Source organism: Gnatocerus cornutus, chromosome 2, assembly GCF_029298725.1.
Source record: "Gnatocerus cornutus isolate USDA-ARS CGAHR chromosome 2, icGnaCorn1.1, whole genome shotgun sequence".
NCBI lineage: Eukaryota > Metazoa > Arthropoda > Insecta > Coleoptera > Tenebrionidae > Gnatocerus > Gnatocerus cornutus.
In genome coordinates, this window is record NC_142234.1 from 15,699,230 (window position 1) to 15,716,879 (window position 17,650).

Here is a 17,650-nt window from a genome sequence, read left to right on the forward strand (position 1 = left end):
CTTTCGAAAACTGCATGTCACCAGCTTTCGTCCAAAGCTCGACCACTGCGCAGGTTCGTCCTGAAATTATCTCTTCAAACGAACAAAAGCTTTCGTCTCGAACGGATTTTTCCCTTTATAATGAAAAAGTATCGAATACGAAATAAAAAAAAGTATCATTTTTAAGAGCAGAATCAAAGAAACATTGACGACGCAGTTTAGATTTCAAAGAGCGCTGCAAGGGATGTTTTATTAGTCACCGACAGCTCAGCTTCCTCTCTCTTCTAGTTTTATTGACACTTTTGTCTGAACTTGACGTTTGTTTTTGTAATTGCGAAGTTATTGAAACGTACTCTTAGAAATAAACCGGAAATAGAATATTACCTTGCTTTATTTATATTTCATGTCATGAAGTATTTATATTGTAAATTAAATATTGATTTTAGTTCAACACAACTTCAAATCATTTCTTTTTCCCGATCTCACTCCTCCAGTAGGTAAGTTCTTGTCGAATTACTTTTTGTTTGATGTCCTCTCAAAAGTAAACTAAAGCAATGAGGATAATCGCATTCCTCTTCGTCGTTATCAAAGGCCTTTTCACCTTACCTTAGAATCAATTGAAATTAATCCATCGCCTTCATTTATTAATTTTAGTGTTAGTGCCTAGATAGCAACTTTAATTAATCAAGTCGTGTGTTAGTGCGGAAAATCCCCGTATAATAAGGTAATTTGTCTTCTAAGAAGATTGCACACAGATTGCAAAACATACCTGGCGGAACACGGCAATTTCATAAAAATATGAGCGTTATTTTATTACCATTTCTTCGTAAGAAATAGACAGTAAAAAATGAAATAAACCCCGTCTCTATTTCATGGTAAATTACATCTTTAGAGATGGCCGGGATTCGTGAAATGGGCTTTGCAAACTTTTGTTTGTAGACTCTTGAATTAATCAGAGAAAATTTCAAATGAAATGCATTTGTGGTCTACAGACTGATGCGATTAAATAGTAATTCTTTCAAATTTCGTTTATTTATTCTGCATCCATTTGGTATTGTTAAAACGTAAAGTCGTCAACGAAAAACACCAAAAATGAATTTAGTTAGTGACTTGAATAAAGAGATTAGAGAATTCGCGTTTACTTTCATTTTAAAATTGTGTGCCGGTTCTAAATACGTTTTTTGTAGCCTCAAATCCTCTATCTACGCCAGATATTCACAGAAGAGCATTGAATATAGGTATTTACCTAAAATTTAAAAATCGATATTATAAAGCTCACGATTAATTCGGATATTTAGAATCTTAAAAATATATAAAATCTCTTAATCCTAAAAATAAAAATTTAGAATGCTTTATTTTTTGGAGTTATGCATTGAAAAGCACCAAATGTAAAAAATACATTCCCTGCTTCTAACAAGAGAAAAAATATTCACAAATTAGACCAGAGCAGTAAATAAAATAAACACTGCTACTAAAAACATTGAATGATATTTAAATGCTGCCTGCTATTCACACTTTTGTAGTTAATTTAAGTCCACTGAAATTTTAAAACATTTGTTTTATAGCTTTATTAGCAAAAGTATGTTTACAAGTCAGTGTTATTTTTAAAAATTGAAACTTTTGCTCTTTTTTTATTTAGTAAACTGTTTTATTTTACGGTAAACTAAATTAAAACACAATTAAAATAAATATTTATTTTGTATATAAAATTACAATAAAATATACATGTTCCATTAAAAAATTAGTAACAATAAAACAAAGTTTAAAATGAAATCTTAATTTTGATGAATTTTACGATATAATTACATGTGTGCTCATAGTATTGTTTTGTTAGTAATTTTTTAGAAAATAAATAAATTAACAGCTTAACACAACCTCCAAACAAAGCAAATATAGTTGAAAACATGAGCACCCACACAATATTTCTTACGTACATTTGTTTCTGGTTAAACCTAATTTAAAATGTACCCCTACAATAACGTAGCAAAACACTCCGAGCGTGTTTTCCGGGTAATGAATCTAATTTTTATTTGCCATAAACGAAGCGGGATTCTTGTTGATTTAGAACGATTCTAAACTTGCGGGTGTTAATACTCTGAATACACTGGATTGTATTCCTCCAATGTTGGAGTTACAGTCGACGCGACGACATCCTCTCGATATCCTTTGGTATTCTCAAACAAATAGGGCGCCACAGTTGATCCGACATAATTACCCAATCCATTTATTTCGTTGTTGTTTGTATAAATTTCCACCTTGGGTTGCAAATTTCCCGTTGAAAAATGAATCGTGTTTTTGGAGTAAAGTGCAGGCTTGGGCGTGGCATCAACATAAGAATTGTAATCTTCGTAATCATCTTTGGTACGTTGCGTTGGCAAAGGTGCGTATAAAACCTTGTTCTCATCGTATACACGCAACTCCTGAGGCAAATGCGATCCGCTTATGTGATCGTATTGGTAATCGTAAGAATTCGCTTTCAGAATAGGTATCGGACGGATTTGGCTCCTGTGTTGAATTTGTATATTCGGCGCTGAGACGTCGTTTTCTGTGTATTTGACGTCTGCTTTGTAGCCGTTTTTGTCGGCTATGTATGACACTATTTGCACCCTGCCGTCTGGCAATTTTACCCTGTATTCCCCATTCGTGGCTCGAGAATTTTGGGATTGAGTGTGGGAGAAGTCGTCGCCTGTTAAGTGATCCACTACTTTGTATGAAAAGGCGTAATTCTTTCTTTGCTGCAAAACACATAAAACTCGATGAGGCTGGATAAAGAGGATCATATAAACATGAAACATAAAATATGCAACCATTTCTTGAATTGAGAAAATGCCACACTGACAACACTCTTGATTGAGTGCAAATCAAAAATCAATCAAATACAAAATTCATCAAATCCACAACTGCAAACTAACCTGTCGGAATTGTTACTAAAAATACCACAACCACCTGAACTTTTAACAATTTTTTTAACAAAACTGGTTAAATATATCGACAACGTATCAAACAATTTTTAAACTCTATGCAGCCCAGATTAATAAAAGGTCAAAATATTCGTACAAAGAGAAGATCAATATCGAGGCATTCTTTTTAATAAGCCCTTGTAAAGCTTTTAATAAAAGTAAAAAAAGCAAAAAGAAAAAATTAACTAAATACTGCCTTGTACCGAACTAACAGCAGATGTTATGTAAAATAAAAAAATACCACGAAACTACAAAAAATTTAAAACATTCCTTGTGCTTTTTAAGTATCTTCTTTTAACCATTTTTTAATAAGGCTAACAGAAAATTACGTAGAAACCATAAAGGCATTCCCACAGTGCAGCGTTTCATACAAATCACTTTCTTGCATCTCCTCTGCCATAAATTTTACTCACTCCGGTGAGCCCACCACAAAAATATTAACATCTTTATGAGGGTTAGGATTGGGGTGCACCAAATAAATTAATTGCCGACGGCCCGGTCTATACTTACGTTGGATAATGAGGAGAGAGTGTAATCCTTCCTTAGCTCAGAGGCTGGCTCAGAAAGCACTTTCGTTGCGTGGTTGGATAAAGCTTCATACACCCTTGAATTTATGTGGTTATTCTACAAAAAACGTCATCAATATCGCAGCGCTGTTTTTCTGGGTTAGATCAAAGTATTTCCACGTTTCCTGCAAAATTTCAGCTTGTTTCCGTTGTTTATTTAAATAGATTGATTGTGATAACGCGCGACGCGTTTGTAAGAAGTCACTTTCAGTTTTTCCCACAGGCAAAAGTGCTTTCTCATAATTGCCATAAAAATTCCATTCATGTTAAATGAATTGACTCAGTTAATATCAAGTTAATATTCCAGTGGCGTTTTAAATTACAAAGGGACTTTTGAATATGAATTTACAAATTCGTTGTCAATTTTTTATAAATTCACTTACAAAGTTTCACAATTAGTCACTTAATTGACAAATTTGTTCGAAAGTCTACAATTAAAAAGCATCCACTAATCAACAAGACACCCTTTACCATCACGTAACGAGTTCAAGTTATAACATTAAATTACGACATTTCGTCAGGTGATGACGTATGTTATGAGTCCAATAAAATGTTAATATCCTAGAAAACCCATAAAAAGTCGACTACAACAAATAAAATATAAAATACGAGCGCACGTTTTTCATGACTAGGTATGTAATAAATTATAGCAGAAGACCGGTGATCAAGATTGAAAACTAAACCCGCCACGTCACGCACTATCAATTTTTTGCGTATTTACTCGGTAATGATCATTTTTAATCAAATCTTTGAATTAAATTAGTTTTATAGGAGGTTTAATAGTATAATTAAAAATGGTGGAGGCGCCGGGATTACAAGCGCATAACAAAATAGCTTTGCAAAACTAATCCAACTTAGATTTTAGTCTAAACTCGCATAACACTAGCTTTATGATCTATGAAATAAAAACAGGAATGCAGATTTATTGCTGTCGATGCACGTCAAACATTAAAAATTGCATTTCAAATTTACGAGTAATTTAACATCTCTAGAAACACAGATTTTCGTTTCAAATATGATTCATTTGCGACAAATCAATCAATACGGAACTCCTCTGTCAAATTAATTTCAAAGAATGTTTTTAATTTCGTGAAACTCCAACCTCTAGAGCATAATTCTAATAACTGCGCACTTTGCAGTCATAAAACGTTCGGTCAGAACGCTTTCTTGCACATTGCAAACAGAAAATTCCCTAATATTACCTGCAATAAAAACGTTATTACGTAACAGTAAAATAATTTTCTTGGATTCATTTAAAGCTCAGATTAGTTGAGAGTATAAAATTTAACACTTCCCAAGTTTCTGGTTTAGCACGCACAATTCATTTCTTGAGGGTTTAATGTTTAAGCAGAAACCGAGACGTGTCCAAGTCCAGTCAGCCTCCGGCTTCAAGTTGGCATATATCCGGGGTGGCAACCACGTGTTTAGGCTATTATTCTTGTTGTTCTGGCAGTGTGACGTGACTGTAATGCACTTTCCGGTACTGAAGTCCGACCACGGGGAATTAAAAAGCCAAACCATATATTCAAATGTCTAACTTATGAATATTTCTCTATGAACTTTTGTTTTCACTGACCAAACTAAAAGTTAATGTATTGTTCCGTAAATTGTGACAGACAGTTAGTCAGCCTTCCAGTGAAATGCGAGGGTTAGAATCAACCACATTCTGTTTAATTTTGAGAAATTTTAGATGAAATTCAAACAGATCGCTGACAACGGAATATATTTCATGACAATCCTACAACCGTTTAAAACTTATGTGTTCGTAACTTTTAGTTTCAGTCATGAATTAGAATACACATATTAAACCTATAAATATTATAGACAGTATAAAATAAATACAGTTATGTACTTCAAATAAAACTGGTAAAGTCGGGTAGATTTAAATGGTTTAAAACGTCAGAGAAAACCGTGTCATCAATTCTCTGGAAACTCAGTCGCGTGGATGTTAGTTTTATTTACTGCTGTTATAAATACAAGGATTTTGATTTCCTGGCAATAAAAATCCAAAATACATTAAGATCACAGAAACGTTAAATAAAAACAAAAAATCCTTTCGGAGTCTAATATCTAAATATTGCCAAATACACCAAATTAATTTGCGCAACAAAGTTATTGGCTTTTAATACCAACATACGATAATTACGCTCTGTAACTACAATAATTCCAACTCGCCAAACAAGAACATTTCCATTGAAACTTAAATGAATCTTCACAGCAAATCAAAATTAGGAAATTCTAGCGACCTTGCCCACACTTCGTTTAATTAGCTCTATTTGCTCGACGTCAGACAATAAATGTGTAACGAGAACATGTCAATATTTGTATGTTCATGCTGTAAACGGGATATGTATGTACAGCCGTTGGTTTCCGTCTTTAATATACATGCAGTATATTCCTAAATTGTAAGAATTATAATTAAGATTGTGAAATTTAAATGTACAAAAGGGTATCCAGGCTGTATATAAAATTAATTTGCATTCACGGTAATTTTGCATTGTAAAAATTTTAGTTAGTTACATCCCTGAAGACTAGACTATATTCCATAATAAAACTGTCGAGCATCCAATTTAAACTTCCACCTCTAAAGAGAAAAAGTACATACTCATATAATTGGAATTTAACTTCAATGCAAAATTTAAAATAAATTGTGTAAGGTGTGTACTTTGAGAGACATCTCATTGTGCCGACAGGATGAATATAAACCACTCGTTATTTAGCTAAAAAAGTGCAAACTTTTCTAGAATTGGTATAAAGACTAAACTTAGCGGTCCCTTATTACGTGTCGGGGACTGACAATGAGGATAAAGTTTGCGATACTATATTAGTTGAACCGACCGCACCGAGAAGATAATTTTCATTTAAGTCCAATTACGGGACTTCTGCTTTCCAGCAGATATTAAAAAGTTCCATTTTGAAATTCTATACATGACTCGAATGGAACCCGACCAGATTAACTTGAAAAAGTAAGTTTTAATTTTTGATAACGGATTAAAATTCGCAATTTTCTTGTCAAGACTTGGAAAATTACTTTGATTTACACTGACCGTCTGTGCTGTTAAGTCTTCTATCTCTTGACCTAGTTCCACTAGTAGAATTAAATAAATTATGAAAAAGAACAATTGTGGGAAAATATGAATAGGCTGTGTAAGCATGTGATAATTACGCTTTTTGTAACCAATCTAACAATATAGCAGGCAATCAAATTTCAACTTAAAATAAACATCTTTCTCGGCGCACTTGACAGTTGTAACTTATTGCGACAAGTCCCAAGAATTAAGCAGGTAATGTGGATACTGTATTACAAAAGATTACAGCCATTTAAAGTATTATGTCTACAAAAGAGACACGCATGGAAATTAGCACGCATTTTCATTTTCGTTAAAATTATAAATTATGACTCACTTCTCCCGCCGTAAATCTACTTGGAAACTGAAATTTCCTCTTTTCTGCAACCCGTGAATATGGATGATTGTCAACAGGATGATTAAGCTGTCGATCTCTTTGGATAGTGACAACATTATTATTGACTGACTCATCTTCAGGCGGAGATGGTGGAAATACCACTGGACCCACTCTGGTCACATCAGCAGAACCCCCAAGGTTATATCCGGACTCATAAGGGTGAGGGTTAAAATTACGGGGAGAAAGAAATATTGCCGGTCGGTCCTCTTCTATGCTCCGAACAGACGTCAACAATAAACCTAATATAATTAAATTTAAGTGCCATCGAAATGTTCGCTTGACCTAAAAGAAATGACAAAAAATTAACGAAATGCGAGAGCATCAACCGTAACTATGAAGTTCTTAATGGAAAAAGATACAGAGTGAAACAATGAAAAGTGAAATAGAAATGCGTGTATTAGAATTTTACAGCGTGTAAATGCAGGTCAGAAGATGTGGCTGTAGGGCATCAGTAGGGTTCAAACTGAACTGCTTTATAAGACGTTTGAAATGGGTTGGAAGCTCTGTTGTCTATCGAGTTTAACATTTCAGAACTGTTATGAAGATCATCTCATGACCTCCTTGCATATCAATTAGTGTTTAACCTCAAATAAATTGCCAAAGGGACATTTTGACATAACTGATGGACCTACCAACAGCTTTATGAAAAGTTCTTATAGAAATATATGAAAACAAACTTTATTAGTGCCTGTAGTCCTTAGTCAACCCCAAGTGACGTGCTATTAATTTTGACAAACAAAAAATTTTTGGATAACGTTCGTAGACCTAAAAGATAACCTAAACATCCACGACTTTTCCAAATTTTTGAAAATTCGATTTTTTCTTAATTTTGTGGAAATGATAATTCCTTATCTGTGTTCAGAGAAGTGACAGTAAAAAAATAGATACGCAACATGAATCTAAAGAGCAAGAGACAAAATTAGCATTTTAATTTTTGTTTGAATAATAATAAATATTTCTGAACCCACAAATTTTATAAAAAAAAAAATAATATTTCGGTTAACATTTCTATACCTAATTTGTCGTTTCCGACTTTAGAAAAAATAATTTACGAATCAATTGGCAAAATGAAAAATATTGTTGATCCAAAATCAGGCCTATTTAAAAAAAAAATGTTGTTTCAATGTAATCATAACTCTCTCAAATCTAAATTAAATAAAATAAATGCATTAAAATTGCAGTAAACAATGTAATTTCAACAAAGAATGTGTGTGGTTTTTCTGACTTTCAGTTCCAAAAACAAAGATAAATAGAGTTATTTAAATAAAAAACAAAAAAAAATGTTTGTGATACTAAAAAAGAATATTTATTATTAACTTATTAAGTAAGTACTTAGTAAGAATGAAAAAATGAGAACAAATATTTCATTTGATTAAATCAGCATGTCAGTAAAAAACAAACTTGTCTAGCAGAGTATTGCCATTGCTGCCAATTATTGATTCTTTTATATTTAGCAGATAAGACCCGTCAGAAATGAAAATAATGCACATCAATTGCATTTACAAAACAGACAAATGGAGCGATCATTCAGTGCTGCCAATACATTTCTAAATTTCAAACCATCTTAGACAACAAAAAGAATTTCGAATTTCGACCAATACAGACACTAGATAACAATCATTATGACAAAGCAACGTCAAAAAATCTTAAATCTTAATTTAATATCTAACCACTTTTGACAGAATCGACGTGCATATCCCAAATTATAATTTTTACATCTTTTAGCCTCGAACAATTTCGTTCAAAATCTATTATCTATTCATCAAGGCTTGAAGCCCTGCGTCCTATAATTATAATTGCACCCATAATTCAATGCAAACATGCATAGCTTAAAGTGACATAGTAGTTAGGGACTGATAATAGCTAATGAAAAAAAAATATATATAAAAAAACTAAAATATTGAAGCAATTCTTTCTAAGCTACAACAATTAAAACATTGCGCACTGACAGGTGAAGAAAGAAAACTTTTTTCGCCATAAAAGTCAAGATAACGCAGACAGAAAGTCTAAGATGAGTAAATAAAATTTGTTCATCTGATCAATGTCATTGTTGTTAGATATTACAGAAAGTTGTGCATAAAGAAATGGGCTTTATTCCCTAACTACTACTGAAACACATTTTTACAGAATATTACCAAAATTTCCATATTTAAACCGGCACTAACGGCTTCTCAACCGCAACACATTAAAAACTACACTAATCCACACACTAACCCTTTGAAAAATTTCGTTTAAACGCAGGCACTCACGCACAACGATTAACTAACATTTTTATGGCGAAACTAATCGTGTGAGACATGTTTAAATCTTACCATTGTAGTGGTCCATGAAAACTAAATTACCAACTTATAAGTTTCCCACCACTTAATACAGACATACCCACCTACAGCGAGTACAACAATGTTGTCGTTACAGAGATTTTTCAAAACACAAGAGTTTTATGACCACAGTTTCATTATTCTTACAAATCAAGGTAAGTGCGATAATTATCAGCGATAAAAACCGAAATATGTTCGAATTTTAAAAGGAAAATGCTATTGTTTGCAGGATATCAATGAAATTTCGCAACTACCCTTTGTCCCCTACGTATGAAATTGCTTTTATGTTAGGTCTATTAACAGTTTGAATTTGGGTCAAACAAGATCCGTAGTTTTAATTGTTATGGTTCACGTTTAATACCTATTTTAATGTGTCGGGGCATTAACATAAATATTATTACAAACTTTGTCTGCTTAGGTTTACATCATGGGTTTAAATAAATTAAGTAAGTTTTGAAAGTAAAAATGCAAAAATGTCTGGCTTAGTTGTGTTCTGCAAAAACATTTTGATCGATTAATACACATCGGTTGTCATTTTAAACTATGCAGTTACGACATGCTTTTTCCACTCCACAGCTATTCTGATGTTAAATTTATCTGAACAGACTGTAGTAACATAATATGCAGTAGTTCGCTCGTAATAAAGTATTCGCATAGTGGACAATGAGCTAAATTACCTATATATGCCTACAGTTACGGACCAAATCGAAATCAGGAACCAGTTGCGTTAAATAGGGCATAAAATGATTGTACAATTCTATAATGATACCTTTGATGCAGTGCACGTGACTCTTTTAGGGTCCCCGTACATTTATCAAACTCTAAATTTCGTAACGCAGTAATAAGAAAGTGCGAGGCCAGGTTCAAACTTCGTGAATGAGTTCTCTTGAAATATTTTTAAATAGACTGGATAATAATGTTGTAATAATGTGGGAGTAATGAATAATTGTTGTTACATACCTTGAGAACAGTCTAACTAACTACCTTGGATTTGCACGTTTCGTCTCAAATCGCTTCATTATAGATCAAAGAATTGCATTTATTACTTACGTCTACATTGTATGCTTATTAAGTAACATAATTAATGTTTTTACAGTTACTTAGCACGTTGGAAAAATTGCATTTCTCTGAATGTGACGAAGAGTCAAAGAGGAAACAAACCAGTTTGCAGATCATTAAGTAATGAGAAGAGATTAAAAAGTGACTTTTATACGTAAAGTTATAAAACAATAATGTTTCACTCGGAAATGAAATCGTTAATTGGACAGCCTGCATCCGTGTAATGAAATATTCTGTACAAACGATCGAAACCTGCACTATTGCAACATACATCGTTATAGACTAGTTCGATACAGTTGATTTTGAATAATTTTTGAGACATGAATCTAATTTGGCAATTTAACATGATTGCGCTATTTTTGTGCCAAATCTATAAAAACTCAACCAAACTAAATTCTGCTTTGATTACATTATTAAAGAGCTTGTTTAGAAAGAAATTCTGCAATTGTTGCACTTACACAGGCAATGTCAAAGAAATGAAATTATTTTACAACACAAACGAGTTTATAAAGAACATTATTGTAGGTAACAAAAACGAAATTAAATTTTGTATTTTAAATCCAGTTTAGTTGCTGTACTGTACCAATAAAAAAATTAAATACCGAGGAATCTCTCGTTTCTTCATGCACTAGCCAGTTATTAGTTTGACGGAAAAATTAGAAGAGAACGCCAAGGCAAGGTACCTACATAAACTAATGGACCATATAAAATACTTTCTATTGTGTAACTTAATTCATCGTTGTAACAACTGCATGGTTCTCAAGTTTATTCTAAATGAATTTCACCACATTTGGTGGTCTTGTTTGTTTATTGGCTTCTCAATATGCATTTTAATAAGTAATTTAAAGCCATTAAAATATCCATTACAATAAATTGGTGCTCTGAGGTTTCCTGGTTTCATTTCACATTAAAACCAATTGAACTAAGTTGAAACTGAGCTATTAAGAATATTACCGTCGTTTTTACCTCATGATTGCATAACGCAAAGTATTTTATCTAAAATACTTTTGTTTCAGTTCTCTAATTAACCCAGATTTATATTTTAGATAACAATGGTTAATTGCTAGATTCTGAAGATTGAGAAAAGTTTAAAGACATACGTTTTAATTTTATGCTCCTGGATATCGTCACTTTACCTAATTAGTGGAAAATGGGAAGGCTAACGGGTGGTATTGCAAATGAAAGTTGTCACATGATGACACCTGCATTGGCAATTGCGTCGACGCAACTTTGCGCCACCAACTTAAAATTGACCAAAACAGTACCGAGGCCCTATTGCACCATTTAAATAGACCACTTTGAATTATTCAGAATCGTTGATTATGACATAATTAATGCTTTTCTCCTTTTATGGTAAGTATTTACTTCATCTTCACCCTCAATTTTTTTCACTTGAACGCAATAGTCTTCGTAACTTTAAACCACAGTCACTCATGAAGGACTGCAGTTGCATGGTAAAATAATTCTTTGCAGATTATTCGAAAAAAACAAAATCGGGATTGAAAACTTTACTAACAAAATGATGGAGCACCAAATTTGGCATAAATGATGAAAAGCGTTCTTTTTTTTAGTTTTCTTGAACACTTTTTTATGTTTGTCAATCTTTCAAAGTTGGTGCAACAGAAAACTAGCGAGAAAAGTGTAAAGCAAAAAGTAAAAAGTTGCAAAGAAGTTAATGCCATAACTCCTTTTCAGAAGTTCTCCGAAAAAATTCCTTGATTTTTTCAGGTTAGGGCGTTATACCGCTCTAATTACTGCTCTTAATCCAAATTAATGCATCCATTAATTCGCTCAAAAGCAACGTTTTGAGACACTCCATTCTATTTGTAGGTCCCGTAATCTCAATTCTTTCGACATTTTTAAAAATAATGCGCCTACCTTAAATCGCCAGTCTGGTCATGGGGAATCGTCACGAAAGTCATCCAAGACATTATTTTCCTCCATAAATGAAAAATAAACTGTTATGAACACATTCACTGCACTAAAACAGCACAATTTTACACTTTTAACTATTTTTTATCGTTTTTAAAACATACACGTCCACCGTAATCGAAGTCGCGCCGGCACCGGCCAATGAGGAGCGAGTCTTAAAAGCGGGAAATTTAAACACAACTTTGTTCCAAAATTGTAAGTTTTAATTCCAATTACCGTAATTAATTCAATCAAGCAATGCGTCTCTGATGAACTACAGAATTTCGGTTACTTAATAAGTGATTTTGGTTTGGACCTCTTAAATTAAGACGCAGAAATAATATTTCGTATCGAACTTTTGGAAGTCGCAGAATAGTTGTAGTTGTTTTTAGTTACTATTACTACAATTTTTTGTTTAGCTTTATCCCAAAAAAGGTAAACTGACTAATAATAGAAAGAAAGCGTTCAAGTAGGAAGAAAACAATATGTGTGATATATTAAAAACTTTATTTCATTAAAAAAAATAATACCGAAAAAGTGGACATTTAGCCAGATCTAGCACAAGTGTTAAGCCTTGTCAACTGCTTCTAAACTACCCAATCTATTTATTTATAAATTTTAGTTATCTAAAAATAGATTTCAATTTCTAGTGAATGGATTGTTAAATAGATTGGATCGTTCGGATATTCGTTTATGAATTATTGCTGGTTTAGAATAGACAGTTTGCACATGATTTCATCTCCCAATAGCAGTAACATTATATGTACTAAAACTAAGAAACACTGTTAATAGCTTCTTTACATTGCATAATAAAATTTTATAAAATAAATTTCTTTCAACCATTCACATAAATTAACACAGTCAGTAGGAATTTACGCCCTCATAAATACTAATTAATTACCTTTTGTCAGTCTCAGTTACTTTACACATACATGAGAAAAATCTTATTGGTTATGCAAGTTTTGTGAATGTATCTGCACATAATGTGATGGCAAAGTGTGGGTAGATACTGGAATGACTTGAGAGGTGTCCAACATTAAAGATTGACACATCAACAAAGGTTCTGATATATCACTGACAACAAACTGAGTATACTGTTGTAAATGAGACGGTAATTCTAATTTAATAGTTTCCATGCCCTGGATGGGTAGATTCTGGACCAATTGTATTGTTTGTTGCTGCATACTTGGCAGTTGGATATTTTCATGTATGATTGGGTGTTGTAAGTTTTCCACAACTTTTCCTTCAAGGTCTTCCAGTATACTTGTCTGGAATAGCTGCTGTGTCTGTTGAATATCCTCTTTTCTTATAATCTCAATTTCTTTTGGTTGCGCCACTGGTTGGGGATTAGGATTCACAACTTTTGGTGATGCATTCAATCCTTTTTGTACCATTTCTGCAACTAGCTGGGGTAACCGATCGTTTGGTTGGATGACAGGTTTTGGGGGCTCAGGTTGTGGCTCACACACATGTACAAAGAAAGCAAATGGTTTAGAAGTGTCCACCTTATGTAAATGTATAAAATTGATCTGCAAAAAAAACTTTAATCCAAGCTCACGTAATCAAACAGACTTACTTTTACTACAACATTCAGACCTAATCTAATATGCTTATTTTTTCTTCTCGTGAACGGATTATCTGTCAAAACTTTAATATCCAAAGTTCCTTTACATCTTCTTGAATCGAAAAGAAGTTCTTTTTGAACCACTTTCCCGCCTTGCGTCCAACATTGATATTGTTTTCTAAACCTTATTTTCGGACCCGTGTTCGATATCTTCTTCGCCCAAACAGTATTAGTAACTTCCGAGAAAAGATCAACCCACTCATCACACAATGCATTAAAATCTTCACTGTTTCGTTGAATCTGCGTACGGAATTTTATCTCAAAGAACTTTTCTTCGTTCCATTTCACATCTATTATCTCATATTTTCTGTCAATTCGGCTCAAAATATCGTTAAATTCTGATTTTGCTCTTTCTTCGGCGGCCATATTGGCTACTAAAAACCGCTTTATCGACCCATAGTGGGCTTAACCCAAATACGATAATGGGCATTTTAAAAGAGGAATTTAGGTCCATTGTTGCCTGCATCGCCCCAGAGAAAGAAAGAATTGATGCCTTTGTTTAATGCAAGGTGAGTACAACCGACGAGGTGAGCTTATGAGTCTTGAAATGTTGGAGTTGCCTTTCACTATTAATGGTTTAACCAATCAGATGATTTGCTGAGAATTCAAATAATTTTGATGATCAATTATTATTTAATTATTACCAAGATAATTTACTTCATTTCAGTTCATTCTGGATTTCTTTTAGAAATTTAATTTTATATTAAAATTATGTTGTTATTAACGTCAATTTCGTCTGGAGAAAAAAATAAAAATTAACCAAAAACACATCTTGATAACCTATATCGATCAATATCTGTTATTTGTGGAACAAACCAAAGTTTATTTTATGTAGTTTTTTACGCAGAACACAAAACTGTGCTAATTTGCTAAAATTTGTAAATAAAGACTTGCTTTATTTACAAAATAAACTTCAAAACACAATTTAAAAGTGCGCTCCAATATTTTATCGCGCCCAAGGTTAGAAAAGTTAGCAGATTGGCTCGTAACTAAGACGAAAACTCTCCTTCATTGGTTGCTAGAAACGCGCGACCATAACTTACTAAGCATTATACTAAACTGTTAGTTGTTTGAAGTTATTAACATTTTGTTAAGTGGCAGCGTTACTTAGTAAATTTGTTGTACTTATAAGAATGTTATATTTTGCTATTTTTAAAAAATATTAGCATTGAAAAAGTGATTCAGCATTTAAAAGAGCTTTTTAATGACGTATTTGCGACAGTTTAGTAGACGTGCTCCTATTGGTTCAAAACTTTGTTTCCAAACCTGTTGTTTAATAGCCTTGGCTTGCGCCCACTGACAGAAGTGTCAGTTTTATTTGAGGTTACGTAAATCTGTTCCTTTGAGGTTATGAACTGAAAACATTTCGTATCTAATTTATTAATAACGTTACGTTATCAATGAAAATATTTAACATCATCAAAAGCATTGCTATTGGAGTACCTATCGGTGTAACTGTATTAGACAACATTGGTTATGTGGCGAGGGTGGACGGAATTTCTATGCAGCCAGCATTAAATCCACACCGCCACACCACAGATTATGTTTTTTTAAATCGTTGGTCCGTGAAATCTTACGACGTAAAAAGAGGTGATATAATTTCGCTTATCTCTCCAAAAGACCCAACGCAAAAAATTATCAAACGGGTTGTAGGAATCCAAGGTACCCCACAGTCTGTGAGAATAAAAATGATAATGTTCTTGTTTTCAGGAGATGTTATTGCAACTCTTAGTTATAAACTGCACGTAGTGAGAGTTCCTGAAGGTCATTGTTGGGTGGAGGGTGACCATACTGGTCATTCCATGGACTCTAACAATTTTGGTCCAGTTTCTCTTGGTTTAATTACAGCAAAAGCTTCTTGCATAGTGTGGCCACCTTCAAGGTGGCAGCTCATTCAGTCTTCCTTACCAGAAACTCGCATACCTCTTAATCTTACAACAAAAACATTATTATAGTAAAATGCGCGCCATATCGTTAGTAAATCGCTTAGAATTTCAATTTATGGGCAATGTTGCTCGCAATGCCATTACTTTAGGGGACGTGGACAATGACGGCTGCAATGAACTAATAGTTGGCAGCAATAAAGGAGAACTTGTTATTTTCAAGGTAATGATATTGTTGTTAAAAAACAGAATTTCATGATTCATTTGCTTAGGGCAAAGAAAAGTTTCAAAGGATTGGGGATCTTACATTTATTAGTTGTGTTGCTGTTGGAGATATTTTTAATAAGCAAAAAAACAGTTTGGTAGTCATTACAGCTGATGGTTGGTGCTATATTTATGAAACTATTAGTGGAGCAACACCATGCGTGGATGAGACCGAAAAACCAGAAGAAGATATCAGTCAAGTTGATGGTCAAGTGCAATCAGGCGAATTGCTAGAACAAAGTCTGGAATCTAATAAGAGCGAGAAAAATGAGAAGTCTCAGCTGATGTGCGTACATATTCAAAGAATACCAGCAAACGCCAAGGTTTCTTTTTTAACTTTTTGACTAAAGACTTTACTGTTGACTTTTAGAACATCGTCCTTGGCGATATCGACAACGACGGCATGACAGAAATGATCCTCGGACTCACAGACAGGGTGGTCCGGTCGTACCGATGGTTCAATGACACAAGCAAATCATTTGAAATCAGTCATGATTCAGGTTTTTAACAAATCGATAGTATCATCAAATCTCTTCATACACCAATTTTCAGACAACATTCACTACCTCGGAAAACTCATAGCTTTAAACAAATGGGAGTGTGCCAACCAAATCGGTTCTATAACTCTCCATCACACAAGTGACGGAAAAACATCACTTTTAATTGCTCAACCTGGTGGTACTTTTATGAGAGTCCGCTGTCAGTCGGACGATAGCAGCCACACTCAAGACAATTTAGAATTAAGCGGTTCAAGTAGGTGAGTTGGTAACTCTTCTGGTGGTTTACTTGCTCATTTTGGTACCTCAAGTGAAACCATGCCGGGCTCAGCTGTGGATTATCAGTTCCTGGGGCTATCCAGAATGAGGAATCAAAACATTTCTACTGAGATTTTAGGAGACTTCAAAACTGGGAAGATTGAGAGTTCTAGTGATAGCACGAAAAATCAGATTTCAAAGAGATGCCCATACGCCGTCGCTACTTTAGACGGTACTATAATGCTAGTGCAAGACGAGGTGATTTTGTGGTAGGTGCACACCACCGTGTGAAATTTTCAGTTTTTTTATTACCAATTAGGGCTATTGCTGTGGACCATCAAATATTCGCGTTATGTAAACTGGATGTCACAGGAAATGGTACTGATGACATAGTCGTCTGTTCCTGGGACGGCCAAACTTACATTTTGGATCAAGAAAAAAACTGCGTAAGATTTCATTTAGATGAGCCTGTTCAAGCCTTTCATTGCGGACACTATAATCTCTCTAAAAATGAACAGGCGGTGACTTGTCTGGTCTATGTTACCTTTAAGAATACAGTGAGTACTTTTTGGAGTACTTCTAGATTCCTGTTATTCGTTTTAGATTATTATATACTACGATATTCCGTTATCCGAACTGACGTGTAAAAAGTACGAAGTTCCTTTGGAACTATTGAGCACAATGTACGAGAAATCGGGAAAAACTCACGAAGAATCTATGGAGATCGTCAAAAATTTAAACAAGAAGTCTAAAAATCGACTACTCCAGCATCTCCTGTACAACGTAAAGAAGTAATAGCAACAATGGTAGTTTATGGGAATTATACAAAGATGTATTTGAAATAAAAGTTTTTACAGAAAACATTA

At 33.6% G+C, this 17,650-nt stretch overlaps 3 protein-coding genes, 1 long non-coding RNA gene and 1 pseudogene across 5 annotated transcripts; 3 read left to right on the forward strand and 2 right to left on the reverse strand.

The window, feature by feature from the left end:
• Positions 1–1,885: 1,885 nt before the first annotated feature.
• LOC148179465 (uncharacterized) lies at positions 1,886–9,279 on the reverse strand (annotated as a pseudogene). The gene is made up of 4 exons (XR_015769618.1): positions 9,106–9,279; positions 6,911–7,252; positions 3,450–3,563; positions 1,886–2,714 (listed from the first exon to the last, which is right to left on the reverse strand). The product of XR_015769618.1 is annotated as an uncharacterized LOC148179465 (transcript).
• Positions 9,280–11,273: 1,994 nt separating this feature from the next.
• LOC148179466 (uncharacterized) lies at positions 11,274–12,774 on the forward strand. Its single transcript, XR_015769562.1, has 3 exons — positions 11,274–11,334; positions 11,394–11,700; positions 12,178–12,774. It is a non-coding gene; the product is annotated as an uncharacterized LOC148179466 (long non-coding RNA).
• Positions 12,745–14,312, reverse strand: LOC148179467 (uncharacterized). Its single transcript, XM_088029371.1, has 2 exons — positions 13,835–14,312; positions 12,745–13,787 (listed from the first exon to the last, which is right to left on the reverse strand). The coding sequence occupies exons 1-2, from the start codon at positions 14,246–14,248 to the stop codon at positions 13,203–13,205; spliced, it is 999 nt and encodes a 332-aa protein (XP_087885497.1). The 5' UTR covers positions 14,249–14,312; the 3' UTR covers positions 12,745–13,202.
• An 855-nt stretch (positions 14,313–15,167) lies between these two features.
• Positions 15,168–15,837, forward strand: LOC148179468 (mitochondrial inner membrane protease subunit 2). The gene is made up of 2 exons (XM_088029943.1): positions 15,168–15,544; positions 15,593–15,837. The coding sequence occupies exons 1-2, from the start codon at positions 15,283–15,285 to the stop codon at positions 15,835–15,837; spliced, it is 507 nt and encodes a 168-aa protein (XP_087886069.1). The 5' UTR covers positions 15,168–15,282.
• Positions 15,838–15,841: 4 nt separating this feature from the next.
• LOC148179469 (KICSTOR complex protein ITFG2-like) lies at positions 15,842–17,645 on the forward strand. Its single transcript, XM_088029941.1, has 7 exons — positions 15,842–15,988; positions 16,038–16,352; positions 16,400–16,529; positions 16,582–16,786; positions 16,838–17,053; positions 17,104–17,341; positions 17,388–17,645. Exons 1-7 carry the CDS (start codon positions 15,842–15,844, stop codon positions 17,577–17,579), a joined length of 1,443 nt encoding a protein of 480 aa, XP_087886067.1. The 3' UTR covers positions 17,580–17,645.
• The last annotated feature ends 5 nt before the right edge of the window (positions 17,646–17,650 follow it).

Bases quoted from the DNA above. Each gene is read 5' to 3' on its own strand.
- LOC148179469 (XM_088029941.1), top strand. From the start codon at position 15,842: ATGCGCGCCATATCGTTAGTAAATCGCTTAGAATTTCAATTTATGGGC. The intron at 16,530-16,581 runs GTTTTTAACAAA...ACCAATTTTCAG, and splicing joins TGAAATCAGTCATGATTCAG to ACAACATTCACTACCTCGGA. The intron at 17,054-17,103 runs GTAGGTGCACAC...ATTACCAATTAG, and splicing joins CAAGACGAGGTGATTTTGTG to GGCTATTGCTGTGGACCATC.
- LOC148179468 (XM_088029943.1), top strand. From the start codon at position 15,283: ATGAAAATATTTAACATCATCAAAAGCATTGCTATTGGAGTACCTATC. The intron at 15,545-15,592 runs GTACCCCACAGT...TCTTGTTTTCAG, and splicing joins ACGGGTTGTAGGAATCCAAG to GAGATGTTATTGCAACTCTT.
- LOC148179467 (XM_088029371.1), bottom strand. From the start codon at position 14,248: ATGGCCGCCGAAGAAAGAGCAAAATCAGAATTTAACGATATTTTGAGC. The intron at 13,788-13,834 runs GTAAGTCTGTTT...TTTTTTTTGCAG, and splicing joins GTCTGAATGTTGTAGTAAAA to ATCAATTTTATACATTTACA.